The sequence below is a fragment of the Orycteropus afer genome, unplaced genomic scaffold (assembly GCF_000298275.1).
Source record: "Orycteropus afer afer isolate SDZICR_OR568_19922 unplaced genomic scaffold, OryAfe1.0 scaffold00176, whole genome shotgun sequence".
Lineage (NCBI taxonomy): Eukaryota > Metazoa > Chordata > Mammalia > Tubulidentata > Orycteropodidae > Orycteropus > Orycteropus afer.
The window spans coordinates 163444-183366 of record NW_006921763.1 but is presented as its reverse complement, the minus strand read 5'-3'; the positions used below and the strand labels follow the sequence as shown (position 1 = coordinate 183366).

Below are 19923 nucleotides of genomic sequence, written 5' to 3'. Positions count from 1 at the left end.
AGCCTCAAAACTCACGTCTACATGTCACCACAGTAGGACAAACCGACAGACAAGTTTGTCTTGCTGTTGGAGACCTCTCGTATCCCCCCCACCTGGGTCAATGTGCACTGATATATAGGTAGACATGCTAAATATTTAGGTATGCCTAGATAAAATGGAATATACATATGACCATGTCTGTTCGGCAGATAATAATTCTATGTATGTATTTGTATGTGCTGTAAGAATGTCTATATAAATCTAGCTCATAGGCAAAGTTATCATAACTTCTTAGCCACAGCCAAACACCCTAAGCCAAAGACTCACTGGGCCTGTGCGCTCAGGATCATGGTCAAAGGGGACATCAGATCAACTGGCATAACATACTACACAAAAACATTGTTTTACATCCTACTTTGGTGAGTAGCATCTGGGGTCTTAAAGGCTTGCAAGCTGTCATCTAAGATTCAACAACTGGTCTCTCCTCATCTGGAGGAAAGAAGAATGAAGAAAACCAAAGACATGTGGAAACAATTATTCCAAGGTACTATTGGATCATGGCAACCTCATCCTATATGACCCTGAGACCAGAAGAACTTAGATGGTGCCTGGCTACCACTGTCAATCACTCAGAAAGGGATCAAAATAGGAGATCCCGAAGAGAGTGGGAGAAGAATGTAGAACAAAACTCAAAATCATACAAAAGACAAGGCTCATTGGTCTGATAGAGAATTGTGAATCTTCCGAGACCATGGTCCCTAGTTACTCTTTGGCCCTGGAACTGAACTCATTCCCGTGGCTTCCAGCCAAACAAAAGACAGGTATATAAGGTGAACATTTATACCAGGTAGGTACACTCCTTAGAATAATCAACCATGGGAGATCAGAAGGACAGTATTTGCACAGGGAGATATCTCAGAGAGATGGAATGCATAAGAAAGAAGGACACAGGGAAGAGGTAATCACAGGGAGAAAGTGGGAAGAGAGCTATTACAGTATGGGGATTGCAATCAATGTCATGGAACAAAATGTGTATGAACTGTTGTATGGAAAATGAATTTGCTCTGTAAACTTTCATCCAAATCACAATTTTGAAACAATGTTAAAATGAAAAAAATAAAACATTTCTTAATCTGTAATTTTCATTTATATATTATGAAAAAACAAACTTTTCTTTCTTATTTGTATACATAAATAATTTTTCTTGAATATGCTTTAGTAATCTGAATCTACTCTCTGTAACCCTTCTCCCAGATATCCCATGATTTTATGAGATAATAGGATTAATGGCTAATTCAATTATTTAGTTTGTTTTTGTTTTTCTTCACAATAAAAAAATAAAAAATTATTTTTGTTTTCACATCAGTATAATTAAATTAGTTGTCACTGTTAGTTGCTGTCAAATAGATTCTGACTCACAGTGATCCCATGTGCAGAGTCTAACTGCACTCTATAGCATTTTCAAGGCTGTGATCTTTCAAAAACAGCTCAACAGGCCTCACTTTCAGCTGCCTCTGGGTGGGTTTTAACTGCCAGCCTTTTGGTTGTTTATTGCCTAAGTTTGGAAATTTGAAACAGGGATTAGCAAACTAAGAGCTGTGGGCCAAATCCAGTCAGCTGCCCAGTTTTGTAAATAAAGTTTGAGAGGAACACAATTATATTCATTCATTTATATATTGTCTATGGCAACTTTCACTCCACAAAAGCAGAGCACAGTACACCATTTGCAATAGACAAAAGGTGGCCCACAAAGCCTGAAATACTTACCATCTGGCCCATTACGGAAAAAGTTTGCCAACTTCTGGTTTCAAGCATGAACATAAAATCCAATTAACTTTTTTGTGGAACCACTACTTCAAGAAACATATTATATCCATCCATCTATCTATTCACCTATCCACTTATCCATCCAATGCATGTTTACTGAGTACCTACTGGGTACCAGGAATTATGCTTAGAACCAAGCCATAAAAGTAAAACATACAGTCACTGACTTTAAGGAAGACAGTGGGAAAAGGAAGAAGAAACAGGTATCTAAACAGATTATTCAAACAGTACCACACAGGTAATTGAGTATTTATAATATATGAATCTTTGCACTAAATGCTTTGCATGAATTCTCTCATGGAACTACCCTGACAACTCTATCTATTCATTATTATTATTATTCCTCCTTTGCAAGGGAGAAAATGAAGGTGAGAGACCTTAAAAGACAGCCTGAGTCACAAAGCTGTAAGTGGTACTATTAAAACTGTATTTTGGCCCGAAGCAACATCAGTAAGGCACTGAACCCAGACTGGTGGTGGTGGAGTCAGGGAAGGCTTCCTGGAGGAGAGGTTTGAACCACTGAAGACTGAGGAGTTACTATATGCAGAGAGAGGGGAAAGGCATTCCAGGAAAAGGAAATGCATGCCAAGGCAAAGAATCATAGAAAAATATGTAACTAGTAGTCAGTGGAACAGAGAGGAAGTCAGGGAATGAGGACAGCTGAGGCTGGCATTACATCATCAAGTGTGCCTTGTATGTCATGTTAAGGTCCCTGAGAAGTTTGGAGTTTTCCTAAAGGCAATGAGACATCACTGAATGATCTTCAGGGGGAGGGGGTTGTGTGGGTGAGGATGAAGGGATCAGATAAAACTTTCAGAAGTGTGTGCAGAATAGATTAGACTGTTACGAGGCCATAGGAAGAGAAAACAGCTAGGACGTGTTTCCATTATTCCAAGTGAGAGATGGTAAGGGTCTATGCTCAAATAGGGGAAAACAGGAGGAAAAAAGGATCTGGGGTGTGTGTGTGTGTGTGTGTGTGTGTGTGTGTGTGTCTATGATAGGGCATGTGCACGTGTGGTTAGAACTTGGACCTGGGGGAGATGGTGAGTTCAGTTTTAGACAGAGCTTGTTTGCAGAGCTCATGATGGTAGGCAGTTGTAAATACAGGTCCAAAGTGAAGACAGATTTTAGAATTGGCCTCATATCGATGGCAACTAAGCCATGTAAGTAGAGAAGATTTAGGAAGAATAATTAGAGCATGAAGAGAGAAAATTGGTTAAGAGACCCTGAGGAAATGCAACCTTTAAGAGTTAGGCATAAGAGTAGAACCAATTCAGACTGCCCTAAGAGGTGAGAGAAAAAAGCAGGAAAAGAATTATCTCAAGCAAAGCAAGCTCAAACTTCATGATGATGAAATCAAGATACTGTTGAAACAATTAAGTTTAATAGACTTTCACAATAACTGAGCTACCTGGATTCTCAGAAATATTTTTGTTCTGAAAGACTTTTCTTGTAATAAAGCACCAGCACCACCTGACAACAGTATTCCTTTAGAATTTATAAGCACATTCATAGCCATTATTTCATCTGAGCCTCAGGATAACGTTGTGAAGTAAACAAAGTAAGTACCGCCATGTACTTTAATGGGATTTGACCTTGATCTTTAAAACCACAAAAGCAAATGAGAAGTTCCAAGAGAGTTGCTTTAAACCCTACCTTTTCAACATTAAAGTCTGTGTCAGCGTTTGTCTCAGTTCATTAGGCGCCACATCTTTTAAACTATCCAGGAAGCTGTGGGTGCTGAGGTAGATGTTGTTTATTTTTCCACTCTGTGTCTGGCAGGTCAACTCTCCATTATGTAGCAGCAAAGGTTTATGAGAGTAGGGAACTTTGGTAGCACCAGCCAAAATAACCTTGGATCCTGTATTATAAACATACCACTTAAGCCTGAAAACTAGAACTCAGCACAAACATCAGAAAGGAATGTTTTTATTTCATTGCAAAGGAAATTCATGTACCAAAAAAAGTATAAAAAACTGATTAGGTACCTTGGATAGTGTCCTTGTGAAAGACATAAGTGTACACCTTATCATCATCATAAGCAATAAATACACCTTTATCCATTGGCCAGTTTTCCCAAAGAACACCTTTAATTGTTGGTGAAAAATCTGGAATCTCATAGGTACCATCATTAACCTAAAAAACAGGATTTAAAGATTTGTCCCAAGTCTACATTTAAACCATTGTCATTTTCTTCGGCAGAAGCCTGTTCGCAGTCTTAGTTAGCATAGCTTACCAATTCATATTCAACTTAGCAACACTCCAATCACAACAGGAAGACAAGTTTCTTTTCCTGTTCCTACCCTAGGTTTGGCTTTTTCACAAAACTAGTTACATGGTTTAGCAAGGGTTTCATCCAATATTTGGCAAATATATAGGAAAACCTCCAAGTACAGACACAGAGCTTCAGGTTAGGGGAAAAAAAATGTTGAAGATGTTCAAGATGACAGAAATTTAAATTATAATCACAGTTGTGTCTAGAAAAATTTCAGTAATACTGAGTATAGAAATGCTCAAATTAGGAGAGAAACAAATTTCTATATGATTTAATTTGAATTTAAATAAATTCTACTAGGTGTATTTTATTTCAAAGACTTCCCTATAATGTGGGAGCTCTGGCAGCAGTAGCCTAAGGCATGTGACTGCTAATCAGAAGGCTGGCAGTTCAAACTCACCAGCCACTCCTCGGAAGGAAGATTGCGCATTCTACTTCTGTAGTGATATTGCCTCAGAAACCCAAGGAGGGGTTGCTATGAGTCAGATCCGACTCGATGGCAGTGAGTTTTTTTTTTTTTTTTTTCCCCTACAATGTATTACAACAGACATAAAATGTATTGTTATGACCACACAAGCTTTTTAAAAAATGTAATCCATATTACTTCTGCAAATTTTGGAAGACAGTGAGGCTTATTGCATATCTTGAATGGACAGCTTGGAAATAACCTGCCTTCTGCCTACTCTATCTTCTTCTTAAAATAAGAGTAAAATGTAAAATTCTTGAAAATGATAATTAAAGTTATAGAGCTGTGCTGTCCAATTTGATAGTCCCTAGCCACATGTGCTAGGAGCTCTGGTAGCCTAGTGTCTAAGGCACTTGGCTACTAACCAGAAGGCTGGTGGTTCAAACCCACCAGCCACTCCTTGGAAGGAAGGTTGGGCAATCTACTTCCGTAGTGATACTACCTCGGAAACCCAAGGAGGGATCACTATGAGTCCGGTCCGACTTGACGGCACACAACAACAACAAGAAGCCACGTGTGCTATTGAGTACTGAAATGTGCCTAGTCCAAACTGAGATATGTGTAAGTGTAAATCACACACCAGATTTCAATGATTTACTATGAAAAAGAGAATATAAAAATCTCATTAACATTATTTTAATATTGACTACTTGTTAACATACAAATACCAAATTAAATAAAACATATTATTAAAATTAATTCTACCTGTTTCTTTTTACCTCTTTCTTAAATGAGACTAGTCAAAAATTTAAAGTTATATATGTTATATTTCTATTGGACAGTGTTGCTCACCAGGCAGGATACTAATTACTGTTACATATATTGTTGCTGCTGTTATTAGGTATAGTCAAGTCAATTCTGACTAACAGTAACTCCATTTGACAGAGCTAAACTGCTTGACAGGGTTTTCTTGGCTGTAATCTTTACAGAAGCAGATCTCCAGGTCTCTGTCCAATGGAGCCACTGGGTGGATGTGAATTGCCAATTTTTCAGTTAGTAGCTGAGTGATTTAATTCTAACCTCACACTTTACATAAAACAAACAAACAAACAGATAATAAAACACCTTACTGTCACTGAGTCTATTCCAATTCATAGCAACCCTACAGCACAGAGCAGAATTGCCCCATAGGGTTTCCAAGGCTACAAATCTTTACAGAAGCAGATGGCCTCATTTTTCTCCTGTGGAGCAGCTGGTGGGTTTGAACCACCACCCTTGTGTTCAGCAGCCAAATGCTTTAACCACTGTACCACCAAAGCTTCTCTACAAGATTTGTTGTTGTTGTTGTTGTTGTTGTTATGTGCTGTCGAGTCGGACCTGACTCATAGCAACCCCTCCTTGGGTTTCCCAGGCAGTATCACTACGGAAGTAGGATTGCCCAACCTTCCTTCCGAGGAGTGGCTGGTGGGTTTGAATCGCCAGCCTTCTGGTTAGCAGTCAAGTGCCTTAGGCACTACCCTACCAGAGCTCCTAGACACTATTATTACAATCCCTTTTTTACAGATACGGAAAGTGAGGCACAGAAGAAATGTTCCTGAAACCACACAGCTAAAAAGCTGAAGGACCAGAATTTGAACCCAGGCAATCTGGCTCCAGAGCCTATATTTTGAACCACTGTGCTATATTAGGGAGCTCTGGTGGCAGTAGTGCCTAAGGCATCTGACTGATAACCAGAAGGCTGGTGGTTCAAACCCACCAGCTGCTCCTCGGAAGGAAGATGGGGCAATCTACTTCCATAGAGACACTGCCTTAGAAACCCAAAGAGGGTTCTCTATGAGTGGAATTGACTTGACAGCAGTGACCAACAGCAAACAACATGCTATATGACTCTCAATTTGTGTAAGTGAGCACACCAAAGTCACTGAACTTGTGGTAGAATTAAAAAAGAGAGAGAAAGAAAAAAACACAGCAGCCACTGCATGACTAAAAGTTGAGTAACAACTATGACAGCAAGAATTTTTCCTAACTAACATATAGGCACCCCCATGTAAGTCAGTTATATTTATCAAATAAAAGAAAGAGCACGTGAGAGAGAAAAGAGAGAAAGACAGGCAGCAAAGGCAAGCTGTCTGAGTATTGAGGAAAGTGAATAGTGAGGGATAACCTGTCTTCATTGAGTGGATACTAAGGCAAAGCACGGACACCTGGGAATACTTCTTAAGGATGGGTCCAAGGGCAGCTGTAGGCTGTCACTAAGGAGTAAGTGCAGGGGGCTATGTGAACTGTGATCAACAACATAATAAATCATTAACTGGAAATAAAAAGTAAATGAAAAATCCAAGTATAATAAATTATGTAAAATTATAAAATTTCTATTTCTGAATCTATTTTCAAAACAGTTAAGGGATGTTTAAAAATAGAAATAACTGATTTTAAAAATGGGCCTGTCTTTTTTTAATCACCTGATACAAAGATACCTTATCTTTTGTGCTCAAGATCTTCAAGACAAGAAGAAAATCAAGTGAGGTGGACAGAAAGAACAAGGTGTAATTCCTGCCCTCTGAGGCTTCCTGCATAGCTGGAGAGAAAAGCCATGTACATGAAGACATAATGTAATATCGTGCAGTAAATGATGAGGCTAAAGACTGAACAACATATAATAGCTATCTTCTTCATTAAAAAAAATCTCTTTGGGAATGAAAATAATTGTAGGATAATGAAAAAAATTTTGATATAAATAATCTTGAAAATGGATCTACTGTGACTAATACAATCATAAACAACAATGTACTAAAATCCCTTCCACTGTTTAAACTTTGTACGTGATATTTACTTTAAAAACACTGTTCTTGTAATTTTTTTTTAAGTTTTTTATTTTCTAAACTTACCGGACAATAGACAAATCCATCACTTTTTTCATCAATGAAAACCAGTCTGGTCCCATTTGGATCAGGAAAAATTTTTTTCACACCGACAGGATGTCTATACTCATTAACAAATTGCCAATCTTCAATGTAGAAATACTGAATGACACCAGTCTAAAAACATTCAGTTATGAAAACAGAAAAGGTTGTCAAGAAAATACTGATTTTTCAGCATTTACGTTAAATATACTTCCTAATTTTAAGAGAAAAATGTCATATATTTAATTAAGGGAGAGTCTGAAAATAACAGTAAATGTGAAAGGTACAGACCCAAGAAAATAAGTAAAATGGGAATGTACATGTAATTTAATACAGTCTACTAATTCTACTATTCTTAATGGTATTAAAACATAATCGATTTTCAGACTTCACAGTTCCAGGAAATACTGTTATTATTTAAGAGTTCCCTTCAAATCATGTCATTGGAAATATTTTTGTCATTAACTAATAAATAAATTAAATAATTTTAAAATAAAAACAAAAATATCACATGATAAAATTAATTTGGTTTCTCTATATTACCAATAACACATAGACACCAAAATTTTAATATAATACCACTTATAATCACTAAAAACAAAAAGAAATACTTAGGTATAAATTTAACAAAAGACGTACTGGACTTATAGGTTGAAAATTACAAAATGCTAATGAAAGAAATCAAAGAAGATCTAAGTAAATGGAGAGAGAGTTCCTGTTCTTAGATTATTAAGACTCAACATAGTAAACTTGTTAATTCTCCCCAAACTGATAGAGATTTAACACAATTCCTACCAAAATCACAAGATTTTTTGTGTTAATAGACAAGATTATTCTAAAATTTGTATCAAAAGGCAAAGGAACAGGAATAGCTAAAACAATTTTTTGAAAAAAAAAAGAATGAACTAGGAAAATTACTCCACCTGATTTCAAGACTTTCTATACAGCTACAATAACGAAGATCATGAGGTATTGGTGAAATGACAGACACATAGATTGATGGAACAAAAAAGAAAAGCCACACAAACATGCCCAACTGATTATTTTTTTCTAGTTTTTAAGATGCCTGAACTTAAAAAAAAAGTAACAGCTTCACTGAGATATAGTTCACATACTCCACAATTCACCCATTTAGAATGTACAATTCACTGGTTTTTAATACATTGACAGAATTGGAAAACATCACTGCCATCAGTTTTAAAACATTTTCATCACCACCAAAAGAAATCTGTTTAGCAATCACTCCTCATTTCCCCTCAAGCACCTAGCCCTAGGCTAATCTACTTTCTTTTCCTTATAGACTTGCATATTCTGGACAGTTCACAGAAAGGAATCATACAACATGTGGCCTTTAGTGACTGCCTTATTTCACTTAGCATAATGCTTTCAAGTTTTAGCTTGTACTTCATTTCGTTTGATTGCCAAATAGATCTATTCCTGCAAGTGGAACTGCTGGGTCCTATGGTAACTCTATATTTAACCTTTTGAGGAACTGCCAAACTGTTTGCCCAAGTGACTGTACCATTTCACATTCTTACCAGGAGTGTACGAGGGCTCCAATTTCTCCACATGCTCACCAATACTTGTTATTATCTGCCTGTTTTATTTTAGCCCTCATTCTGAGTACGAAGGTTTATTTCAGAAAATAAAAACTTCAGTTCACGTGAAAACCTATCTATGAATGCTTACAGCAGCTTTATTTGTAATAGCCCTAAACTGGAAACAGCCCACATGTACTTTTTTTTTTTGTAGTAAATTTTTTATTGTGCTTTGGGTGAAGGTTTACAGAACAAATTGATTTTCCAGATGTTTTTCAATGGGTCAATGATTAAACAAACTGTGGTATATCCGTACCATGGAATACTACTCAGCAATAAAAGACAGGAACTATTGGATGAATCTCTAGTGAATTATGCTGAGTGAAAAAAGCCAGACAAACAAAGTATACATTGTATAATTCCATTTACATAAAACAGCAAAAAAAACTCAACCCTATTTACAGTGATAGAAAGCACTGGGGGGAGAGGGCAGAATCATAAAGAGGCATGAGAAAACTTGGAGGTGACGGCTATGTTCACTATCTTGAATGAGGTGATGGTGTTTCATGAACTTATACAGATGTCAAAACTAGGGCTTCAAACCAGACTCAGAATCTACATTTTATCAGGATTCCGAGGTCACTCTTATTAAAATGCAGACTCTGATTCAGTGTATCTGGGGGGCAATGCAAGTTATCAGCAGGGGGTATAACTGGAATGAAAGGGTTCCAAGCCTTGGTCAAAACTTACCAAATCGTATACTTCAAATAGTATAGTTTATTTCATATCAACTATACATTAACAAAGCTATTAAGACACATTTTAGAATCACTCAAGAATGGGATTGAAATAAATGCAGCTTTACTGGAATTCTTCTATAGTTTGAGTACTTATGTCACAATGCATGTGGCATAAGGAAAAGAGTGGACTTTTGCATCAGGAAATCTTGTTCAAAATCTGCTACAAATCCACTAACTTGATACAAATTCACTATCCTTACAAAAGTGTTCTCATCTAAAACAGAGTGATACTTCTCCCGCTTACAGTAAATGAGAGAAAGTAAGTGAGGTGAGGGCTCTGTAAACTGTTACAAATATATTGTGAATACTTTTTCCACATCACTCACCAATTTATCTGGCACTTGAGACCTACTCTACTAATGTATATTATCCCAAAGACTGATTAAATCAAACTTAAATGTAAAAGGGTCTCTTACATGGCAGTAAGTCTAGAAAACATGCTTATTTAAAAAATAATTTTGTGTGAGAAAATGGAAACTTGAAACCAGGAATAACTGTTTCTTTTACATGGGAAACAATACCTATCCATGTTACTGAATTGTTTAGAGACTAAATAAATACAAAATGCTTTGAAAAATGACTGAAAACTTTCACAAATATAAGATGTTATTACTATAACTATGTTTTATGTCCATGTGGCTAAAGTAGAATTTTAAGGTATAGGGTATTGATGCTTCAAAGGACTAACAGAGTGAAATGGCATTCTCAGTATTCAATTAAATTTAGTATTTTCTGAATGCCTCTAAATGTAGATGCTAGGTATCCGAAGACGAATGAGATGTTTTATGTACATCACTGAATTAAGCCATAAAGCACCTAGACAAGGAACGTAAGGTTCAGCAGTGCTAAGTAACAGCCAGACAACAGAACTGGCATTTGAGATCTGCCAGACTCCAGAGTCTGCTCTTTTCACTACACCACCAAAATTGCCTAAAATCACCAAAGTACTTGAAAAACAAATCATCCCACCTATGAGATCCACACAGATATATAATTAATCACAGATGACTTCATTCTCGCATTGGGTTCAATACAGGAAAAACAAACAAACACAAAAAACCTAATAGGAGAAATAATATGACCAAGATTACAAGGTAAAAATTTGAAATCCCCTACACTCTATATTAAAGATAATACGTACATCTGTACCATAGATGAGGAAATCACCAGTTAAGGCGTGACACAAAATACGACACTTATCATCCACTGTCGGGAAAAGCCGAGTCTCACGTTCTTCCTGAGCATCTAGAATTTCACTTTCTATCTAAAATGTAATGAATAACATTGGTTCAGAGATTTAAGGTAACTTTACTCATATTTGAGTAAACCTCGTCTGTAATACCAACTTGGAGTGTGTGTGTGTTGGGGGGTGTAGGTGGAGAATATCTTTTTCTTAAGTTCAAGTAAACAGACTCAAGAGGCTACCACAGACCAGTATACCCAGGATATGGGACGGCAATCACAGCTTGTCAGCAAGGGTTCCTCTTCAGTGGGAATAGTCTTTGCAGCAGGCTATGCAGTAGCTACTCTTTTTGGCTTCCCAGGTGCAAAGAACAGAGAAATTATGTGGGAGATGCCCTAGCTTAGAAGTTGTATTATTGTTTGAACAACTCAATGGCATGGTTTCTAGAATCTCCACAGATGTCATCCTCATATACAAGAGTTAATGCATTCGAGGAAGCCCAAAGATATAGTGACCCCACCACTTATTTATAGCTCCTTCCAGATGTAATTTACCAGTCAGTGCCATGTTGATCCTAAGTAATGTTGTGAATTACGTAACTGACACTTTATCAGGTTCCCCTGAGGACCAAAAACCGAACCAAATTCCCAAACCCACGGCCACTGAGCTAAATCCGACTCATAGCGGCCCTTTGGGATGGAGTAAAACCACTCCATAGGGTTTTCCAGGCTGTGACCTTTTGGAAGCAGATTGCTAGGCCTGTCTTCCAAGGCACCTCTGGGTGGGTTCAAACCACCAACCTCTCAGCTAGTAGTCAAGTGCTTAACCATTTGCAGCATTCAGCCACCCAGCAGACCCTTTGGACAACAAAATTATACTTACCAAATGTAACTGGATTTTGCCCTCAAAAAGTGCAGCAGCATAGTCAGAGTGAAGGCAAATACTGGCGACTGTTCCCAAATATTCCACATCTTTCAATTTTTTCACAGCTGCAGTAATTTTTGAAGACCAACATATGAATATCTATATCTATATGAAACTATCTTATATAAAGATTTGCAATTACTGTTTAAATGTATGACTTTGGAAGAATATTCCAAACTTTTAGTTTAGCCATTCTAAAGAAAAATCGTAGTTGCCATATAAATTTCCCTTCAGGAATTCCATAATGGTTTACAATGTAATGAAAAATAAAATCACATATGGAAAAAAGAAGAACAAAACCTTAGGGACAAGAAGTTTAATAAAATAAAATAAAATAAAAAACCAAGCTCACTGCCACTGAGTCAATTCTAACTCATAGTGACCCCTATTGGGTTTCCAAGGCTATAAATCTTCATGGAAACAGAAAGCATCATCTTTTTTCCATGCAGGGACTGGTGGGTTTGGAACCACCCACCTTTTGGTTAGCAGCCAAATGCCTTAACGGCTATAGCTCCTTAGGAAGCTTAACAGTGTTCTCTAATTAGCAGAATAATTCTCAGGCTTGCTCTATTCCTGACAGATATTAGACCTCCAGTGGAGAACTGAGAGGAACCCTAGTGGCACAGGGGTTAAGTGCTTAGTTGCTAACCTAAAGGTTGGTGGTTCAAAGCCACCAGCTGCTCCACAGGAGAAAGATGTGGTAGTCTGCGTCCATAAAGATTGCAGCCTTGAAAATGCTATGAAGCAGTTCTATTCTACCCTACAGAGTCACTGTAAGAAGGAATAGGTTTAGGAATGTGAGTAACACAGAGAAGAGAAAAGAAAAATGCAAGATTCCCTTCACATGCTAACAGCCAAAACAAAACGGGACCAGGAACTAAGATTTATTAAGTACCTACCAGACTTCAAAACTCAAACTCACTGCCATCAAGTCGGATCCGACTCATAGCGACCCCTCCTTGGCTTTCCGAGGCTGTATCACTACGGAAGTAGATCACCCAATCTTCCTTCCAAGGAGTGGCTGGTGGGTTTGAACCGCCAGCCTTCTGGTCAGCAGTCAAATGCCTTAGGCACTATGCTACCAGAAGGAGTAACTGAACATCGTCATTGTTTAAAGTGAGATGGAATTTTATTTCATTTAATTTTCCTCACAATCCCTTGAAAGTGGAAGTATGCTCATTTTCCAGATGAGAAAACCAAGGCTCAGAGAGATAAAGTAATTTCTCTAGATCACTTAGCCAAAAGAGGTAGAGAGGGAGTGTGAACCCAGGCCTTTCTAATTCTAAACCTCATACTCTGTCCACTAAACTATGCTGTCTTCACTACCAAGACAGCCAAGAAAAAAACCTCTTAAAAATTATGCAAATAATTTAAAAGTTTCACACAATCATAAAGCAAAATGATGTCTGAACCAAAGAGAGCAAAAAAACAACTTCCCTCAACAATAATTCAAATTTCGTCTTGAAAAGAATTTCCATTGCTTCCCAAATAATAACAGAAATGGTATGCCTCACAAGAATACAACAGGTAGACTTGCCATTCTCTCCCAGGACATAAAACCAAGCTCGATTATTCATCCCCACAGCCAGATGGTAAAGACCAACTGCCACAAAGTTGGGCTCCACATCAACAGAAACTGTGATTGGTAGCTCCTATAATATAGAAAAGTAACAATAATAAAACAACTGGTACAACTGTTTTGATTCTATTCATAAACAAAATGGAAATAACAAATTCCATACTCCTTCAACATGGTTGGCTACAGTGACTTCAAGGAGGGAGGTGAGATAGGCAATCCTTGTGCTGCAGGCATCCCCGAGGATGGGAAGCTTGGTCAGGAAAACATGGAGTGAGCCCTTCTGGGTAGACAATGCCAGCAACTGACCATCATCTGTCCAGGACAAGGTGCCCAACCCTGAAATAATTAACAAATTAAATAATTATTCAGAAACAAATACATAATTGCAGGCAAGTAAGCAAACAAATATTTTCATTTAAGTTACCAGAAGCATAAAAATCTCCACGTGTTCTTTAATAATAGTTTTAACCATTTTTATACTAGTAAAGTCACTGTTGTTGTTGTTGTTATGTGCCATTGAGTCAGACCCGACTCATAGTGACCCATACTTGGGTTTCTGAGGCAGTATCACTACGGAAGTAGATTGCCCCATCTTCCTTCCAAGGAGTGGCTGGTGGGTTTGAATCGCCAGCCTCTGGTTGGCAGTCAAGTGCCTTAGGTACTACGCTACTAGAGCTCCTAGTAAAGTCACTAGAGATTATAATATAAATATAAGCACTGACAAAAACTGGCTCAGAGGGAAAGTATATAAGAAGAATTTACATTGTATGTTGCTGCTGTTGTTAGGTGCCGTTGAGTCAGCTCTGACTCATAGCAACCCTATGCACAGCAGAACAAAACACTGCCCAGTCTTGTGTCAGCTTCACAATCCTTCCTACACTTGAGTCGATTGTTGCAGCCCATCTCATTGAGGGCCTTCTCCTTCTTAGTTGACACTCCACTTTACCAAGCATGATATCCTTTTCCATGGAATGGTTCCTTCTGACAACATGACCAAAGTTGTTGTTATGTGCCGTCGAGTCAGACCTGACTCATAGCGACCTCTCGAGTTTCTGAGGCAGTATCACTATGGAAGTAGATTGCTCAAGCTTCCTTCTGAGGAGTGGCAGGTGGGTTTGAACTGCCAGCCTTCTGGTTAGCAGTCAAATGCCTTAGGCATTACACTACCAGAGCTCCTATGACCGAAGTAGGTGAGACAAAGTCTGGCCATTCTTGCTTCCAAGGAGTATCCCAGCTGTACTTCTTCCAGGAAAGATTTGTTAGTCCTTTTAGCAGACCACTCTTTGCACTCTTAGCATTCTTCTCTAAGACCGTAACTCAAAAGCATTAACTCTTCTTTGGTTTTCCTTATTCACTGTTCAGCTCTCACATGCATAAGAGGCGACTGAAAATACCATGGCTTGGATTAGGTATACCTTAGTCTTCAAGGAAACATTTTTGCTCTTCATCACTTGAAAGACGTCTTTTGCAGCAGATTTGCCCAATGCAATACGTTGTCTGATGTCTTGACTGCTGCTTCCATTGGTGTTGATTGTAGAACCAAGTAATATGAAATCCTTGACAACTTCAATCTCTCCATCTACCATGAAGCTGTTTATTGGACCAGTTGTGAGGATTTTTGTTTTCTTTATTGAGGTGTAATCCATACTGCAGACTGTAGTCTTCAACCTTCATCAATAAGTGCTTTAAGTCATCCTCACTTTCAGCAAGCAAAGTAGTGTCATCTGCGTATCACAGGTGGTTAATGACTCTTCCTCCAAGCCTGATGCCATGTTTTTCTTTATATAATCCAGCTTCTCGGATTATTTGCTCAGCATGCAAGTTGAATAAGTATGGTGAAAGGATACAACAACCTTGACACACTCCCTTCTTGATTTTGAACCATGCAATATGCCCTTGTTCTGTTCGAATGACAGCCTCTTGATCTATGTACAGGTTCTTCATGAGTATAATCAAGTGTTCTGGTATTCCCATTCTTCTCAATGTTATCTGTAATTTGTTATGATCCACACAATCAAATACTTTTGCATAGTCAATAAAACATAAGTAAACATCTCTCTGGTATTCTTTGCTTTCAGTTAAGATCCATCTGACATCAGCAATGATATCCATCATTCCACGTTCTCTTCTGAATCCAGCTTGCATTTCTGGAAGTTCTCTGTCCATATACTGCTGCAGTGTTTTTTAATTACTTTCAGTAAGATTTTACTTGCATATTATATTACAGACATTGTTTGATAATTTCCACATTCTGGGGGATCACCTTTCTTTGGAATGAGTATAGTTATGGATCTCTTCTAGTCAGTTGGCCAGGTAGCTGTCTTCCAAATCTCTTGGCATAACTGAGTAAGTGCCTCTAGTGGGGCATCCGTTTGTTGAAACATCTCAATGAGTATTCCATCAATTCTTGGAGCCTTGTTCTTCGTCAATTCCTTCAGTGCAGCTTCAACTTCTTCCTCAATACCATTGGTTTTTGACCACATGCCACCTCCTGAAATGGATGAATATTGACCAATTCTTTTTGGTACAGTGACTCTGTCTATTCCTTCCATCTTTTTTCGATGCTTCCTGTATCATTCAATATTTTCTCCATAGAATCTTTCAATATAGCAACTCTAGGCTGAAATTTTTTCCTCAGTTCTATCAGCTTGAGATATGCCATGCGTGTTAATCCCTTTTGGTTTTCTAACTCCAGGTCTTTGTACATTTCATTACAGTAATTGGCTCTGTCTGCTGAAGCTGCTCTTTGAAATCTTCTCTTCAGCTCTCTTATCTTATCATTTCTTCCATTTGCTTTTGCTACTCTCCACTCAAGGGCAAGTTTCAGAGTCTCTTCTGACATCCATTTTGGTCTTTTCTTCCTTTCTCGTCTTTTTAATGACCTTTTGCTTTCTTCATGGATGATGTTCTTGGTATCATCTCATAATTCCTCTGGTTTCCAGTCATTGGTGTTCAATGCATCAAATCTATTCTTTAAATGGTCTCTAAATTCAGGAGGGATATTATCAAGGTTATATTTTAGCTCTCATGGACTTGTTTTAATTGTCTTCAACTTCTAGTTGAATGTGCATAGGAGCTGTTGATGGTCTGTTAACTTTACATTGTATAAACGGATAAAATTCACTATAAATATCTGGGTGGATGTCTATGATTCTAGTCAAATATGTATGACTCAACCAACCAACCAACCAAACAAACTCACTGCCGTCAAGTTGATTAGACTCACAGGGACCTCTCCTGGGGTTCCCGAGGCAGTATCACCATGGAAGTAGATTGCCCAACCTTCCTTCTGAGGAGTGGCTGGTGGGTTTGAACCGCCAGCCTTCTGGTTAGCAGTCAAATGCCTTAGGCACTATGCCACCAGAGCTACTTAAATAGGAGGCTATCATAGGTAACTCTAGTAAAGTATATTTTATTCCTCTTATAATGAACGTAAATAAAATAGTAAATATAACAAAACTTTCTGAAATTGGAAAGATAAAATATCAATATGCTTCAGATAAAGCAATACCTTTATTTTCATCATCCAGGTTGATTATTGAATATATGTCTTTTAATTCTGCCAGGTCATGGATTTTAATGCTGAAAAAAAATTATACATATTAAATATTACAGTAATACTATTTTAGTTCACAAAAACAATAATTATACATAGAACAGGTCAGTGGTCTTCAAAATAGGGTGTGCAAAGTGATCTCCTAGATTAATGTGAAAAAATATTAGAATTTTTCTATATTTATATTTTATTTTTTGAATTTCTCTGTTCCTTTGGGAGTCATATACGCCCAGTTTAATCCTCTGATCTATGGCTTCAGAACAAGGGGATTAACATTGTCCTGAAGAAAAGTTTGAGTAGAAAAACACTCACCTGAGCTGCAGCAATGTTAATAATGTTAAGAGGATACAGCACTGTTTCCCCCTATGGAGTTCCTTCATACAAAAGAAATGAAGCGTAAAGGAAAGAGCATTAGCTCTGAAAAATGGGAGCATAATATTACTTCATAGCATTAGTGGGAAGAATAAGAATGTGAATGCAAGTGAAAATTTGTAGTACCCTCTCGGCAATTAATATTTGTAACATGTCTTTCCTCCCTTCGTTTCTTCCCTCCTAGTGTTTTCCCCTTACATTTTTTTTTTGTTTGTTTAATTAAACCTTTAATTTTGAGACAACTGTAGACTTGCATGCAGTTGTAAGAAAAATACAGAGAAATTCCATGTATCCTTTACCCAGTTTTCCTCAATGGTAACTTCTTTAAAAACCATAGTAAAACATATAAATCTGGATTGTTGACATTGATACAATCCATAAATCTTCGATTTCCCCAGTTTTACTTGTGTGTTTTTGTATTTTGTTGTCATACTTAGTTCTAAGCAACTTTATCACATGTGAGTTTCATGTATCCACAACCACAGTCAAGATACAGAACAGCTCCCTCTATCCTCACACCTCTATCCTCACACCCCTATCCTCATCCCTAACCCTGGCCAGCATTGATGTATTCTCTGACTTTGTAACCTTGTCATTTCAAAAATATAATGTAAATGGAAACACACAGTATGCAATATTTTGGGATTGGCTTTTCTTCATTCAGCATAATTCTTTTGAGATTTATCCAAGTTGTATGTATCAATAGCTAAGTTTTATTGCTGAGTTTTACTCCATGGTATGGATATATCAAATATAAAGGACATATGGATAATTTCTAGTGTTTGGCTATTACAAACATGCTGCTATAAACATTCTTAGGGTTTTGTATGAATATCACTTCTCTGGGATAAATGCCTAGGAGTACAATTGCTGGGTCACATGATAACTGCATGTTTAGTTCCCACCAGCAACATATGAGTGATCCAGTTTCTCCAGAATCTCACCAACATTTTGTTGTTATTAGTATTTTTAATTTTAGCCACCCTAATAGATGTGTAGTGATATTGCATTATACTTTTAATCTGCATCTCTCTAATGGCCCAAGGAGCATCCCTGGGTGGTGCCCATGGTTAACAGGGTGCTGTCAACAGAAAGGTTCATGTTTTAAGTCTACCCAGAGGGGCTTCCAAAGAAAGGCCTGGTGATCTACTGTCAAAAAATCAGCCCATGATTTTTGAAAACCCCGTGGAGCACAGTTCCACACTGACACACGTAGGGTCACAACGTGTCATAACTGACCTAATGACAACTGGTCTTTGGATAATGGCTAATGGTGCTGAATATCTTCTCATATGCTTATGTATGTGTATCCTCTGTGGTGAAATATGTGCTCATCAAAAAATGTCTTTTGCCCATTTCCTAATTTGATTGTTTGCCTTTTTTATGTTTTAAAACGGATGACTTTTTCACCCAAATCACAATAAAAATTAAAAAAAAAATTGATTTTTTAGAGTCCTTTATCAATTCTAAATACCGTTGCTGTTAGATGCCGTCAAGTTGGTTGCGACTCATAATGCCCCATGTAAAACAGAATGAAACACTGCCCGGTCTTATGCCACACTCACATTCTTTGCTATGATTGAGTCTGTTGTAGGAGTTATTGTGTCAGGCCACTTCATTGAGGGTCTTCCTCTTTTTTGCTCACCCATTACCAAGCATGGTATCTTTCTCTGGAGACTGATCCCCTAATAAAATGACCAAAGTACAAGAGGCAAAATCTGACCATTCTCACTTCTAAGAAGTATTCCTGCTGAACCTCTTCCAAAACAGATTTGTTCATTTTTCTGGCACTCCATGGTATATTGTATATTCTTCACTGGCACCATAATTCAAATGCATCAATTCTTCTGGGGTCTTTATTATTCATTGTCCAGCTTTCACATGCATATAAGGCAGCTAAACATATCATGGTATGGGTCAGGGACACCTTTCTTTTTAAAGTGACATGTTTGCTCTTTAACATTTTAAAGAGGTCTTTTGCAGATTTGCCCAATGCAATACATCATATGATTTCTTGACTGCTGTTTCCTTGGTTTTGATTATAGATCCAAGTATGTGAAATCCTTGACAATTTCAAACTTTTTTTCATTTATCATGATGTTGCTTACTGGACCAAGTGTGTAGGATTTTTGTTTTCTGTATATTGTGTATTCCGTACAAAAGGCTATAGTCTTTGATCTTCATCAGTAAGTATTTCAAGTCATCTTCACTTTTAGCAAGCAAGGTTGTGTCATCTGCGTATCACAGGTTGTTAATGAGACCTCCTCCAAGTAGACACAGCACTCTTCTTCATAGAGTCCAGCTTCTTGAATTACTTGCTCAACATACAGAGTGAATAAGTTTGGTGAAAGGATAAAACCCTGATGCACACCACTACTGATTTTAAACCATACAGTATCCCCTTGTTCTGTTCGAATGACTGCCTCTTACTCTATGTACAGTTCTTCATGACACAATTAAGTGTTCTGGAATTCCCATACAAGAGACACTAAAGGGAATACTTTGAATGGAGAACCAAAAACAGCAAATAACAACCAACCATTAATACACAAGATGACATATCCCAGAAACCACAGCTATG

The 19923-nt window shown here is 37.6% G+C and overlaps 1 protein-coding gene across 1 annotated transcript in view; it reads right to left on the bottom strand.

Annotated features, from left to right (window-relative positions):
* WDR19 (WD repeat domain 19) overlaps positions 1-19923 on the bottom strand; it is a 190435-nt gene that overhangs the window by 85251 nt on the left and 85261 nt on the right. The window contains exons 10-17 of the mRNA XM_007947169.2: positions 16926-16996; positions 13578-13750; positions 13373-13487; positions 11794-11900; positions 10870-10992; positions 7376-7525; positions 3795-3942; positions 3463-3667 (exon numbers count right to left, since the gene is read on the bottom strand). Of these exons, the coding sequence (XP_007945360.2) occupies positions 3463-3667; positions 3795-3942; positions 7376-7525; positions 10870-10992; positions 11794-11900; positions 13373-13487; positions 13578-13750; positions 16926-16996 (1092 nt within the window). The remainder of the gene's footprint in view (positions 1-3462; positions 3668-3794; positions 3943-7375; positions 7526-10869; positions 10993-11793; positions 11901-13372; positions 13488-13577; positions 13751-16925; positions 16997-19923) is intronic.